Source organism: Nuphar pumila, chromosome 3, assembly GCF_984573655.1.
Source record: "Nuphar pumila chromosome 3, dmNupPumi1.hap1.1, whole genome shotgun sequence".
Taxonomy (NCBI): Eukaryota; Viridiplantae; Streptophyta; class Magnoliopsida; order Nymphaeales; family Nymphaeaceae; genus Nuphar; species Nuphar pumila.
In genome coordinates, this window is record NC_143251.1 from 140,233,162 (window position 1) to 140,246,179 (window position 13,018).

At 42.1% G+C, this 13,018-nt stretch overlaps 2 protein-coding genes across 2 annotated transcripts; both read left to right on the forward strand.

Moving 5' to 3' along the window:
• The first annotated feature begins 2,150 nt into the window (after positions 1-2,150).
• Positions 2,151-3,773, forward strand: LOC149844099 (uncharacterized). Its single transcript, XM_090002055.1, has one exon. It carries the CDS (start codon positions 3,047-3,049, stop codon positions 3,692-3,694), a length of 648 nt encoding a protein of 215 aa, XP_089858181.1. The 5' UTR covers positions 2,151-3,046; the 3' UTR covers positions 3,695-3,773.
• Positions 3,774-9,039: 5,266 nt separating this feature from the next.
• LOC149844100 (uncharacterized) lies at positions 9,040-10,357 on the forward strand. Its single transcript, XM_090002060.1, has 2 exons — positions 9,040-9,269; positions 10,094-10,357. The coding sequence occupies exons 1-2, from the start codon at positions 9,048-9,050 to the stop codon at positions 10,178-10,180; spliced, it is 309 nt and encodes a 102-aa protein (XP_089858186.1). The 5' UTR covers positions 9,040-9,047; the 3' UTR covers positions 10,181-10,357.
• Positions 10,358-13,018: the final 2,661 nt, after the last annotated feature.

The window sequence follows — 13,018 nt, forward strand, 5'->3', positions numbered from 1 at the left end:
ATATCCCAAACCTGACCTGCATATTGCTCAGGTCGGGTTCGGATCTACCCTAATATAGGGCAGCACTTTTTATACCCATGTTCAAAATTTTGTATTTGGATTTGGATCATGTCGGATACTTGATACAAACCCCGACCCATTGACAGCATTATGGAAATTATACGTGTTGATAGCAAACAAATATTAATAGCTGGCTCACTATTATTAATCAACAGGTCTTTGGTTGGAACCCATGGGAGACCCAACTTGAAAGTGAACGCTCTGAACTAGGTTCAGATTAGGCATTACCATAGGAATAAAGTTAAAAACAGGCAAAATCTCGGCAGGAAAAAAAACTCGGGAGATTTTGAAATGTCTTATAAATCTCATGTTTTTTTTTCCAGCAAAATCTTGGGAATAAAAAATATATAAATAATAAGTTTTATACATAAATATAAATAAAATAATTTAAAAATAAAAAACTTGAGGGTTTCCACAATAAATATCTTTTAAAATCTCGGTTTGAAAATCTCGCAAGAAATTTCCATTTTAAACTTTCAAGCAATTTCTCGAGATATATCGGCAAGATTTTTTTTTTATAAATCTTGCGATATTTGTCACAGAGGGCAATACCGAACATGATATATATAATCGATGTTGCATAATCAGATTCGTGGTTCCATTTGAGTTCAAACAAACAAGTATTATGGAACCCATATTTGGATAGAGCAAATTAAGCACATATTTTGTGAATGATATACTAAGTTGAGGGGGCGCTACAAGTTTAGGCATTCTTTGCTGAAAAGGTGGAAACTTAATCTACTCTGTGATAGACAAAGAGGACTTCAAGGATTTTAACAAAGGGAAGCCTCTCAACTAGGGATGGCAGTGGGGCGGGGCGGGGGACAAGGTCTCCACCCCCGCCTCCATCCCCGGCGGGGATGGATTTTATCCTCCACCCCCGCCTTCATCCCCGTTTCATGTCCTCCATCCCCGGTTCAAATGGGGATGAGGCAGGGCGGGGCGGGGATATTGCGGGAAAAAGTGGTCGGGGCGGGGAAAAGTGCATGTTCATCCCCGCCTCCACCCCGGGACGGGGATGGATTTTAACCTTGGTCCCCGCCTCCATCCCTGTTTCATACCCTTCATCCCCGGTCCAAACAAGGCGAGGCGGGGCGGGGCCCCGCTTTCCCCCGGTCCACTGCCATCCCTACTCCCAACTTGCAGTCGGTGAGGGAGGGGATCAATTACGAACCTTGATATGAAAAATTAAAAGCTAATGTTTGATGTGACTTGTTGATCAGGTAATAATGCACAACTAACCACGCCGGTTAAGGCTCGGCTCGTGGCTCGTTTGTGCTATAAATGAACTGAGCTTGTACTTTCCTCTAATGGTTGAATGAGCAAAAATGAGCTTGATCAGCCTCTGAGGCTCGATAAGATTAAGTAGGCTCGGATTATTTTTGGGGCATTTCGGACCTGTCTTACCCCTTTACTGCTTTAGCCTTCTCATGTGTTGAACTAGGGTTTTTCACCCACCCTCGAACCAACCTCCCCCTTGCCTCGCCCCAACCATAGTGACAAGCGTTTTTATCGGCAATTTCTCGTTTTTCAAAAACTTGCGAGAAATTGAAAAAATTCCATAAATCTCATGTTTTTTTCGGCAAAAATCTGGGCAATAAAAAATAATTTAAAATTTTAAAAATTATTTTTTATAAGAAAATATTAATAAAATTTATTTAAAAATAGAAATACATGATTTTTTTGCGATAAATAGCTGTTAAAAATGTAAATATCACATTGAAATCTTGGTATTTATGTTTTTTTCATAAATCTCATGATATTTTAAAAAATCTCGCAAGAAATTTTCGTTTTAAACTTTCATGCAATTTCTCACGATATTATCGCAAGATTTTTCGTAAATCTCGCGATATTTGTCACACTGGCCCCAACGGCATATGCCTCCTTGCCATCTCTGATCTTTCAACGCTGTTGCCCACCAAGCCACCACCACACTCTCAGTGCTATCACCCTTCCCTACGAGACTATGCCTCTCGTCGCCCACTGTTTGCGTCTCCCTCCGACATGCTTCTTAAAATCGTGCCCTTCTCCGAACCAATACCGACCTTCTCTCTGCTTGATGAGCTCGAACTGAGTTCAGCTCAGCTCAATTCATTGAGCTCAATGAATCAAGTCGAGCACAACACGAGCTAATTAAGCCTAAAAAATCAGTGATTCAGGTTCAGGCTAAACCTATACACACAATTTCTTGGATGGAAGTTTGTACATGCCAAACTTGACTCAAGCTCAGCTTGTGTGCATCCTTAACCCCAAGAAGGGTTAGCATAGTGGGGTGAGGCCTTGGCCACTAGACCGGTGGTCAAGGTTTCATTCACACAGTGTCTCTTCTCAGCTCAAGCTAACGCCCAATATAGATCAGTATTTTAAAACCCGGTGACTCATCCTTAAGTGATTCATGACTTGGCTAGGTCATGCTAACTTTATATTTTATATAAAATATATAAATATATCTATATTTTATCAATATATTATATATAATAGATATTATATGATATTTTTATAATATATTTAGTGCATAATTTTATTAATATATACATATATATATATATATATATATATATATATATATTAGGTTTGCTCTTGTTGCAACCATATCACAGCATTAACAAGTTAGAAATAGAAAGGGAAAATTTCATTTAGGGCTAACCTTTTTGCCTTTTGATCTCAAAAGATTCTCAGTTAAAGTGAATCCAATAATAAATCGACTTTATGACAAAACGAAAAATGCTTTCATTTGGGAATAATAAATTAATCACTACCAGTAAAAAACAACCATCTCTAACCAGTTCCGAGGGGCACTTTGGTCAAGTTCTGTGGATTTTGATTCGGGGAAGCACCGGATGCGGGCCCCACACTAAGACAAGGCCGAGCTATAATAAATCTGAGAGAGAGAGAGGACGGGATTACTCATGGCGTAAAAGGATGGAGGTGGCGGCGGCGTTCCGACGGTGACGACTCTCCGGAATTCTTGACGGTGTGACGGAAAATGGCGGAAACGAGGGCCAGCTGCCCACCGGGGACGACGGAGAAGGTGGAGCTGGCGGAGAAGAGGGCGATTGGCGGGTCGGTGGTGAAGATCTTCGGGTTTCGGGTGATGGAAGAGGAGGAGGGTGGTGGTGGTGGAGGATCGGCGGGTACGGACGGGAGGAAGTACGAGTGCCAGTACTGCTGCCGGGAGTTCGCGAACTCGCAGGCGCTCGGCGGCCACCAGAACGCGCACAAGAAGGAGCGGCAGATGGCCCGGCGGGCGCAGATGCAGGCGGCGCGCCTCCCGGGTTCGGCCATGCTCAGCCCGCACGCCGCCCGAGCACGGCCGCCCTTCCCCTGCGACACGGTCGGCTTCCACCACACCGCAAACGTGGTGGCGCTCCACCAGAGGCCGATCGACGCCGCCAGGATGACGACCCCCGGCGGCCACTGGCGTTATTTTCCGGCCCCGACTTCGCCGTCGCCCCCGCCCCCGCCGCAGCCAGGATTCTGGATGTACCTCCCCTCCCGCGGCGGCGCAGCGCCACCGCCGCGAGTGGGCTCTTGGGCGGCGCCGGACGTCGAGTGCGCCGCCGCCAGCGCGTCGAACAACTCCGGAGTCGTCGGGGTCGATCTCCGGCTGAGGCTAGCGCCAGCTGCTCCCTGAGAAATCAGAGGGCTACGCTCTCTCTCTCTCTCTCAGGGTATCATCTGGTTTGGTATTTTGTAAAGAGAATTTTGGTGATTTTTTTTTATGGTGTACTGTCTCAGCCGATGAATCGCAAATCTCTCTTTTTTTCTTCTTTTTTTTCCCTTCTTTCTAGCACCCGCCGCAGCCGGGCTTTGGTATTTTGTAAGGAATTTTGGTGAATATTTTTTTTGGGCGCGTATTGTATTAGCCAATGAATCAGCTCTCTCTCGCTCACATGTATTATTATTGGGTGATAATCTTTATAGAAATGGTTTAAAGGTATATATATATATATATATCGCACATGCGGCCTCATTTTTGTTGGGATTCATTAGGTTCTCTTAGGAAATGATATATGTTAACCCCTACTCCCACCTAGTAGAAGCTTTAATTTTTCAAAGTTCTTGATCTTTTCTTAGATGATTGACATGATTTTCATGCATTTTTTTAGTAGAAAACAAGTTATGGATCATGTGATTGTGATTTACATGTGGGTTTCTTATGATTTAAAAAAATGAATGGTTTATAGTTATCAAATGAATTTCTTTTTTGGTTCATATCGCTGACCCCAATTGTTTTGGGATGAAGGCGTAGTTGTTGTTGTTGTTGTTTATAGTTATCAAAATTTTATTTTAAAAAACTTATTTTTATGTCCAAAAACATGATCGATGGTATGATTCCTATCAAATTACCTGTACTTTATGCATCTATGAAGTTTGATTGAGAATATGCAAACACACCTATGGTTTCTACTTGGTGGGTCTCTCTCTCTCTATTGGTGTATACCTATGTACTAAACAACCTATCAAACTTCATGCCAATTTTGTCCCACTCATTCTTAAACACTCTAAAAATACACAAACGTCATAATCGGACAATATTAAAGTTGATTCATGTGAAATCATACACATCCATATTATCAGATTAAAAAAAAAAAAAACTAAAAACTCAGTTCCCATGCATTTAGAGAGGATGGCATTACCCGTGAGAACAAAACTATCCATGTTGCAAAATACAAACCATTCATGCTGCGTGTGAACATTTCCAAAACTTTTTATTGCAAATGTGATTTGTATAATTGTTCTGATTCCCCCAATTCCAACATCTCCTGCTTTTCAAACAAACCCCATTGTTTGTCACTCAGTCAATCATATAATTTATCATCTTGCCAATTGTTTTGATTTTAAGGCAAAACTTCTGGTTTGCATGAGGGGTGTCAAGGGGTCGGGCTTACCCGGGACCCAACCTGTACCAAACCCTATAGGGTCCGGGTATGGTGATAAACAAGAAGACCCGATTAAGACCCAGGTCCCACTACAAGAAAATAGGTTGTTAGCGACGGACGTTAGTGACGGAAAGATTCCGTCGCTAGTTAGCGACGGATTGGCGAGCGACAAATATTCGTCGCTATTATCACTGAATCTTATGAAAGTAGCGACGGAAGATAGTCCGTCGCCTAGTCCGTCGCTAATTAGCGACGGATGTTGCGACAGATTGTTTTGTCGGTACGATCGCACCATTTACCGACGACGTTAGCGACGGAAACTAGTCCGTCGCTAACTAGCGACGGATGTGGCGACAGAATATAATCCGTCGCTATTTTCGCGAATTTGATTTTACGTTGGCTTAGCGACGGAATTAATCCGTCGCTAAGCCGTCGCTAACTTTCGAATAACCCTAATCCCAACCAGGTTTTCCTTTTCTTCTTTCGCTGCTCCTGCGCCGGTCCCGCCGTTCGCCGGTCCCGCCGTTCGCCGGTCCCACCGTCCGCCGGTCCCACCGTCCGCCGGTCCCACCGTCCGCTGGTCCCACCGTTCGCCGCCCGGAGAAAGGTAACGCCCTCCCCCTCCCGTTTCCGGCAAGGGGTTAACCCCCTGCCGGAAAACGCAGGGGGTTAACCCCCTGCCGGAAACGGCAGGGGGTTAACCCCCTCCCGGTTCACGCAGGGGGTTAACCCCCTCCCGTTTCCGGCAGGGGGTTAACCCCCTCCCGGTTCACACAGGGGGTTAACCCCCTCCCGGTTCACACAGGGGGTTAACCCCCTGCCGTTTCCGGCAGGGGGTTAACCCCCGTTTTCACACAGGGGGTTAACCCCCTACCGTTTCTGGCAGGGGGTTAACCCCCTCCCGGTTCACATAGGGGGTTAACCCCCTGCCGTTTCCGGCAGGGGGTTAACCCCCATTTTCACGCAGGGGGTTAACCCCCTGTCGTTTCCGGCAGGGGGTTAACCCCCGTTTTGACGTAAGGGGTTAACCCCCTGCCGTTTTCGGCAGGGGGTTAACCCCCTTCCGGTTCACGCAGGGGGTTAACCCCCTTCCGGTTCACGCAGGGGGTTAACCCCCATTTTCACGCAGGGGGTTAACCCCCTGCCATTTCCGGCAGGGGGTTAACCCCCTCCCGGTTCACAGGGGGTTAACCCCCTCCCGTTTCCGGCAGGGGGTTAACCCCCTTCCGGAAAATGGAGGGGGTTAACCCTCGCGTTTTCCGGCAGAGGGTTAACCCCCGCGTTTTCCGGAAGGGGGTTAACCCCCTGCATTTTTCGGCAGAGGACCCTTGCCCCTTGCCTTTCCGGTAGGGGGTCGACCCGGGCAGGGGGTCGACCCCCTGTCGGAACAGCAGGGGAGTCGACCCCTTGTCAGAACAGTTTTTTTTCCGTGGTGACTTCATTTTAAAAAATTGTTTTTTTGTGCAGATTTCTCAACGGAACTCGCTTGTGCCCCGCCACCCGTGGTAAGTAAGTGACAAAAACAATGCAAATCGGGTAAATACCCGTGGTGAGTAAGTGAGGCAAGCGCATCACATGTTATTTAATTTATTGAATGTAACACTTTATTGTTCACACACTCACTTAGTTGTTGATATCTAGGACTGCTTTGTTGGAGTTCGGAGATCATGCTGAGCATGATTTTAATGTATGAATATGGAAGTGTTCTTATTTTTGGAGTACGGAGTCCATGCTATGCGTGGTAGTAGTTAGTGGGATATTGAAGTGTGTTTGCTGCAGGTACATGTTTGACATTTGTTTGATATGAATTATTTCGATGTATTGCAATGTTTGATGTGATTGTATCCATGCTTACATGTAGTTACTTTCAATTTGATTATGTCTTCCATGTAAAATTGTATACTGAAAGCATGCTTCAAATGAATGTATCGTGTCATGAATAGTTTGCACATGAAAATATTAAGTTATCAATGCATGCATCATAATTCTTGTGATTGTATGACATCATATATTGCATGATAAATTTGATATTTTCTTCATCATAGCATTTTGATGGTTCTCTTTTAACTGGTTAGGATACTATTCGTAACATCATACGACAGAATGACTGCAAACCGTGAATTGATGTACCGTAGGATAGTGGACAATGAGTTATCGCATGAATATATGGATGGTGTCGACAGTTTTATTGAATTTGCAACGGCAAGTGTCAGTACGGTAGATCCCACAGGTCGGATTAGGTGTCCCTGCAAGATTTGTAAGAATAATCGATTTGTAGAACCTCATGGCGTTAGACATCACCTATACAGGAAGGGTTTTGTGAGTGATTATCAGAACTGGACGTTTCATGGAGAAGAATTTAGAAACGCTTTTGATGCACGGGTGAATGTGGTGCTGTTCTATGGACAATCAGTGACTTCCCTGCATATGGTATGTTATCTGGTTGGAGCACACATGGGAGGTTGGCTTGTCCGTACTGCATGGAGGATTCCAAAGCTTTTAGATTGAGGCATGGAAGGAAGCCTTGCTGGTTTGATTGCCATCGTCGATTTCTACCCAGCGATCATCCGTTCCGACGTCAAAAGAATGCATTTACAGCATGCACAACTGAAATGGAAGGTCCATCCTCAAGATTGTCTGGCATAGAGATTTTAAGAAGATTGCGATACTTTCCAGATGTATTAACAAATGCCCGCAGTCCTACACCCTTCCGTGGATTTGGGAAGGAACACAATTGGACGAAAAAATCTATTTTTTGGGAACTACCGTATTGGCCGACCCTATTGATACGACATAATTTGGATGTGATGCATGTAGAGAAAAATGTGTTTGATAATGTGTTCAATACAGTAATGAATATTAAAGGAAAAACGAAGGATAATCCGAAGGCCCGTATGGATTTAAAATTAATATGTAAAAGACCAGAATTGGAACTCAAAGAGTATAATGGCAAAGTACTGAAACCAAAGGCGAAGTACGTGCTCGGACCTGATCAAATAAAACATGTATGTCAATGGTTGAGACAACTGAGATTTCCAGATGGATATGTCTCTAACATTGCTCGGGCTGTGAAGATTGACGATGGACAGTTATATAGGTTGAAGAGCCATGATTGTCATATCTTTATGCAACGATTGATACCCCTAGCATTCCATGATATGTTAGACAAACCTATATGGGGGGTATTGTCTGAGTTGAGCGGATTTTTCAGAACATTGTGCGCATCGGAGGTCATTGTATCAGATGTAAAGAAAATGATTGTGGTCCTTATTCATGGTATACAGTTGTTCCTCATAGTTAATGTGTTTCATATTTAATTTATTTAAGCAATGTATACTAATTTTCTGAAAATATTTGTAGGCTTCGAATCGCTTTGCAACTACGGTGGAAGAAAATGATGCAAGGAAGGTGTGGCAGAAGGTGGCTGCCAATCGATTTGCAGACATGCTGCACACTATGAAGACTGCAGCAAAAAAAGCATCTGGCGTAGTAGATGATCCATTACTGTGGAAGGGCCATGGTCCTATTACTATCAGGAGAGATTACTGTGATGAAATGTGCGATATGTGGGCGGGAGATGCATTTAAAAATCGCTCTGCGAAGGCTTCACAAAATCGATCGAAGATGCCCGAAGCCCATCTACACACAGGTGGATCTAAGACATTTGGGAGCCACCTAAAGAAAATGGTAACTCATCAATATATAATATTAATTTTATAAGTATAGTTGCAAATTTGTGTACTAAATCTTTTGTCATTTAACTTCGCAGGAAGCAGAAAAAGGAGGCAGTGTACCATATAAGGATGTGTTTGTAGAAACACATAAACGGAAGACCACGGGAGTCTTCGTATCAGAGAAGGCGAGAACGACAACGGTATGTATTAATTCTATTAATAATCATTGCAATATATATGCAAGTCATCATAATGTTATCATTAATTATTAATGAATACTTTAAACATTATTTTGTAGGAGGCATATGAGCAACAAATGGTAGAGCGATATGGTGAAGACGCTACTCAGCATCCATCATTTGATCCTACAGCATGGGTGACTGCAGCAGGTGAACCCAAAAAAGGTCGCGTGTTCGGGTTTGGGAGTAATATGAACACTTCACCAGTTATTGGTTCTTCCAGTTACGGCTCACCAACTTCTTACGCCGACATAAGCTCCAAGCAGCCGACTATTCTTTCCGGTGATGATGTACGCGAGATCATTAATGAATCACTGAATAACTACTTCCAATACACCGTCGCCCCCTTTCTCCGAAATGAGATCAAGGCCGCTGTTCAGGATAGGGGATCTTCGATTCCAGGTCCCTCTCAGGTATAATCACATATATAGTTTTTTTGACTATCTTAAAGCACATCTGAGCATGGTAGAATCACATATAGAGTTTTTCTAGATGCCTTAGAACACATATGAACATGCTATAATCACATATTCAATTTTTTTACTGCCTTAGCACACATATGAGCATGATAGAATCACATATATATATATATTTAACTTTTTGTCTGTCTTAGAGCACATATGAGCATGATAGAATCACATATAAAGTTTTTTTGATTGCATTAGAACACATAAGCATGCTATAATCACATATTCAGTTTTTTTACTGCCTAAGAACACATATGAGCATATTATAATCACATATTCTGTTTTTTGACTGCCTTAGCACACATATGAACATGCTATAATAACATATAGAGTTTTTTAACTGCCTTAGAACACATATGAACATGTTATATATCATTTATGATAGAATCACATATAAAATTTTTGGCTTTGCCTGCCTTAGAGCACATATGAGCATGCTATATTCACATATTCAATTTTTTTACTGCCTTAGCACACATACGAGCATGATCGAATCACATATATAGTTTTTTGCTTGCCTTAAAGCACATCTGAGCATGGTAGAATCACATATAGAGTTTTTTTATATGCCTTAGAACACATATGAACATGCTATAATCACATATTCAATTTTTTGACTGCCTTAGCACACATATGAGCATGATAGAATCACATATAGAGTTTTTTTATTGCCTTAGATCACACATGAGCACATGATAGAATCACATATAGTGTGTAATTTATTTCATTATATTTTGTTTATCAATACTGACTGTTCTTTTCTTGTGTAGGCTGCTAGCGATAATCAGGGTAGTGGAGCTGAAGGGACAGATAAAGACAATGAACAAGAAGACGCACAAAATCTTGGCGATGATTAGAGGACTGTGTTGAAGAAGTTCTATTTTTTTTATTTTTCCTAATTGTAATTGTTGAATTGTAAATAATTAAACTTTTTAGTTTTAAGGTGGAACGATTAATTATTATAGATACTTGTTATATGAATTTTTTTGTGTGGTTTGTTTTTTATTTACAGGAAATATAAATTGTACAGGAAATATAAATTGTACAGTTCTCCGTAATTAATTTTTAAATAAATTTTTTTTGATTTTTTTTCGTTTTTGCAACGGATTAGCGACGGATGATTCTGTCGCTATTCATATTAATCTAGCGACGGCTTAGCGACGGAATTAAATCCGTCGCCACGCCGTGGTCGCCGTTTAGTACCGGCGGATTGGCGACGGAATATAGCGCTCGTTATTCCGTCGCAATTAGCGACGGACTTGGCAACGGAATTATTCCGTCGCCAGTTAGCGTCGAAATATTCGCGACGTAAGCATACTGTCGCCGCGTTGTCGCTAATCCGTCGCTAACATGGTTAGCGACGGATTAGCGACGGAAGGTGGTCGTCGCTAATCTACTGCTCTGTTGTAGTGTCCAGACCTGAAGGTCCCTTTAATACAAGGATCCGGGTAGAGTTTGTGAAATTTTATACCAGACCTGACCCCGACCCGAGTTCACAATTTTTCAATGTAAAAATGATAATTTTTTATTTTATTTTACTGGGTATGACCCAGGTCTGGTTCATGTAGTTCTTATCGGGTCCAAATATGGTTTCTCTTTTGGTGGGTCCGATTATACCCAGGTCAAGACCGGATATCATACTTGAAAATCGGGGCCAAGTCTGATTCCACCTGGGTTCAAACCAAAGCCAACTTGTTGACAGCCCTAGTTTGCATGAAGAACGTAGCAAATGTCTCACTAAACTTATGCATAAAATCCATTGTTCTATGTTCACTAGATTATTGGGTGGTCAAATTTTTGCTTTGAACAGAGAGCCCAACAAAATGTGTCACTAAACTTACTCTCATGTATAAGATCCATCATTCTTTGTTCACCTATTTCATTTAGCAAACTTACTCTCAAAACTACAACTCAAATAGTGTCTAGAATTAGCCCACTAGGGCTCTATGCTTGAATAGGTTGGTTGGAGGCTCATTCATGTGGTGGGCCAAGCTCATGAGTTCGAACTCTCATAATCGGTTCAAGTTAAGCAGGCTGAGTTTGAGCTGGCTTGTTTGTGGAAAAAATGCATTGTGTTAGAGCTGAAAGAAAATAGGATTAAAAAAAATTTAAAATATATTTCTCGAACGAGTTGATATGAGCTCATATTCAGCTTGCTGAGCCTAGTTTACGAGTCATGAACGAGCCGAACATGAGCCAAGCTATGAGCGACTTGGCTTGTTTCCCAGAGTTGCCCATGGTACACGTGTTTTGCTGCAAGGCTGAAGCAGTAGGCTTGGCTCTCGTCTGGCTCGTAAGGAGCTCGCTCAAACTCGTGAACTAGGCTCAGCAAGCTGAACATGAGTGTGCAGCTAAGCTCAGCTGAAATAAGCTTGTTAAGTGATAATACATGTATTTTAGATATATTTCACATAATGCAATATAGCATGGATAAATGATAGAATTAATTTGTTTGCGAGCAATATATATATATATATATATATATATATATTTACTAGGAAAAGCTGCCCCAGGCGCAGAGACCTAACCGCGCTGGCTCAGCCTGCTGTACTTAAGGCTGCTGTCCTGCCTGCATAAAACTCTAAGGGCTTACCCTTCAACCTAAGGGAGACACCAAACTTGGGCTTAAGCAGGGGGTGACGCCCATGGGATTTGAACCTGTCTAACAGCCTAGGCCCCATCCCAATACGCCAAACCACTTGAGTTTAGTCTGCAAACAACAGTTATAGAGATAAAATAGTGTTACTTCCTCATTTTTTAAAGGGCTAAACACATGGGGGAGTCGGATTTGGAACAGCAAAAAATGCAAAACCTCCATCCTGGATCCGACCCATTTGCATACTGAGCTGGGCTTTTATAACGTGTCATGGCAGGATCCACATGTGCGGACTGGGTCATAAAATCAGATATTTCAGATATGGTTTTGGACACATTGGACTATGGTGCAAATGGACTGGACTTTGTTGGATATCTGTTTTGAATCTGACACTTTATTTTTTTATATGGTTCTTAAAGTTAATTCTGAACGTGTATTCACATCAAATTTAAGCTTATATAATCTGACTTTTCGAAATCAGATGCAGGTTCATAGCGATATTTTATGTTGGTCTAGATTTCAAATCTGGATAAAATCCAATAAGTTTGAACTTTTTACTTGTAAAATCCTTGTTTCCATACTTTCTTTTTTTTTAATGGAATCCAGAAATGCTGCATAAAGTTCCGATAAATGTACAATTACCAAAATCTCTCCAACTACTATACAATATCACTTACCGAAAACAAGCCGGATGACGTTTTTCTTTCCGTCAGTTTGGAACAAGGAAAAGGGTAATTATGAAATTTTAGCTGCTTGAGTTTCCCGCGAGTTCTTTCCCGCCATTCTCGTATATGCTTATAAATAAGCATCTCTCTGCAGAGAGAGAGAGAGAGAGAGAGAGAGAGAGAGAGAGTCTCGATTCTTTCATCCATCTGGGTTCTTTTGTGAATGAGTCTTTCACCCATTGATTCAATCGGAATATGGAGGGTTTGATGTCCGGATTTGGGCTTTCCTCTTTTTGGGATTTCTGGACGAGATTGAGATTGCGAAAATCTATCGTGAAAAGGATCGAGATATTGAGTGTATTGTTGACAGTTGCTTAGATGATTTGATTTTCTGTTTTGTTTTTGATGAATTCCGAGTTTTTATGGCTTCAGAG

What these genes read in the sequence shown, in the direction of transcription:
- LOC149844099 (XM_090002055.1), top strand. Translation starts at nt 3,047, where the DNA reads ATGGCGGAAACGAGGGCCAGCTGCCCACCGGGGACGACGGAGAAGGTG.
- LOC149844100 (XM_090002060.1), top strand. Translation starts at nt 9,048, where the DNA reads ATGAACACTTCACCAGTTATTGGTTCTTCCAGTTACGGCTCACCAACT. An exon ending in CGATTCCAGGTCCCTCTCAG is followed by an intron (nt 9,270 to 10,093) that starts GTATAATCACAT and finishes TTTCTTGTGTAG; the next exon opens with GCTGCTAGCGATAATCAGGG.